Here is a 1,335-nt window from a genome sequence, read left to right as displayed (position 1 = left end):
GACTCAAAGAAACTTTGACGAACAGAAATCGCTCGGTCACTAGTGACCCGACCTTATACGATAAGGGTTAATTGAATTTATACTTACTGGAGAACGGAATATCATGCGGCATATAAATTAGAGCAATGTCGTTCAAGACATTGTCGCCCTGACTGTAATCTGGATATATAAACGCTTGAGTCGCAATCATGGACCCACCGGGACCTATATAAGTATCGTAGCTTATCCCATACTTGTTAACGATACCGAAAACTACTAAAAATCTTCGTGGGTATCTTATCGCACAGTGAGCGGCTGTGAGAACCCATCTTTTTGATAAGATCGTGCCTCCGCATTGTACGGCGTTTCCGTTACCTAGGATTTGATGCACCACTACCATGTACGGAAAATCTCCGAGTTTTGCGTTTTGTCCGCCCGCTATTTTAGTTATTTCATCTCCTAGATTTATCGTTTTGGAAAAATTACTTAAATATTGTGTTGTGAATACAATATATGTACTACTAAATACTTACCATAATTATTTAGGTCTTTTACGAAATTATAGTCAGGTGTATGTGTGCATTCATGGGACTGACTTTGAATATATTGACACATTATTAATGAAATTAGAAAATACAAAAATATTTTTACATTTTTCAAATTCATGATGGATTATTCCGTAATTTTGAGAATGTTATTCCGACAAAACTTTAAAATATAAAATTCTCGAGAGATATTATTCCAAAAAAAGAAATTTATTTGTAATTTGCGTACAATAACTTATACGAACTTATATTAGTTTCGGACTTATAATATAACTGTACTAAGATTTTGTGTAACTACTTGTAATGAACTCGAGCAACTGTCGCTGCAGTTCAAGAATTTCCTTTTTATAAGACTTGATAAGATGTTTCTGTTTTACTAAAAAATTTGAATATTCCTGGCATGTTAGGAAATCCGTAGAGTATACTTACGCATCTAAATCTTTCGTTTTTACTATCCAACTGAGATTGGGTTGTTCCACCTTTCGATAAACTTCATCTCACTATCTTACTCTCTTATTCTTTTATGCTTTCACTCTTTTATTCTTTTGTTTATCCAATAGATAAATTACCATATAATTTATCTGAAAATGGAACAACCAGCCCTGAGAATGATAAACCCAGGTAAGTGTGTAAATGTGTAACCTGTCACAGAGTATCTTACCTTCGTTCAAAGTGAATTCTAAGATGTTATCGGACAGGAATTCTTTGGATTCGTCGAAGTGCCTAGCCATGAGTATTCCAAAGTGCTCTACCTACATGAGTACCCAAAATTTTCCTCGAAACTGTCCCTCTTTTATTTGAAACATTTTTT

At 34.2% G+C, this 1,335-nt stretch overlaps 2 protein-coding genes across 2 annotated transcripts in view; one reads left to right on the top strand and one right to left on the bottom strand.

The window, feature by feature from the left end:
- LOC108747071 (chymotrypsin-2-like) overlaps nucleotides 1-645 on the bottom strand; it is a 3,572-nt gene extending 2,927 nt beyond the window's left edge. Inside the window, exons 1-2 of the mRNA XM_018484324.1 lie at nucleotides 513-645; nucleotides 88-438 (exon numbers count right to left, since the gene is read on the bottom strand). Coding sequence (XP_018339826.1) covers nucleotides 88-438; nucleotides 513-645 — 484 coding nt within the window. The remainder of the gene's footprint in view (nucleotides 1-87; nucleotides 439-512) is intronic.
- The window catches only part of LOC108747070, a 158,170-nt gene that overhangs the window by 154,848 nt on the left and 1,987 nt on the right, over nucleotides 1-1,335 (top strand). The gene's annotated exons all lie outside the window — the stretch shown is intronic.

The sequence above is a fragment of the Trachymyrmex septentrionalis genome, unplaced genomic scaffold, assembly GCF_001594115.1.
Source record: "Trachymyrmex septentrionalis isolate Tsep2-gDNA-1 unplaced genomic scaffold, Tsep1.0 scaffold190, whole genome shotgun sequence".
In the NCBI taxonomy this organism is placed as follows: Eukaryota; Metazoa; Arthropoda; class Insecta; order Hymenoptera; family Formicidae; genus Trachymyrmex; species Trachymyrmex septentrionalis.
This window is presented reverse-complemented; position numbering and strand designations above follow the sequence as displayed.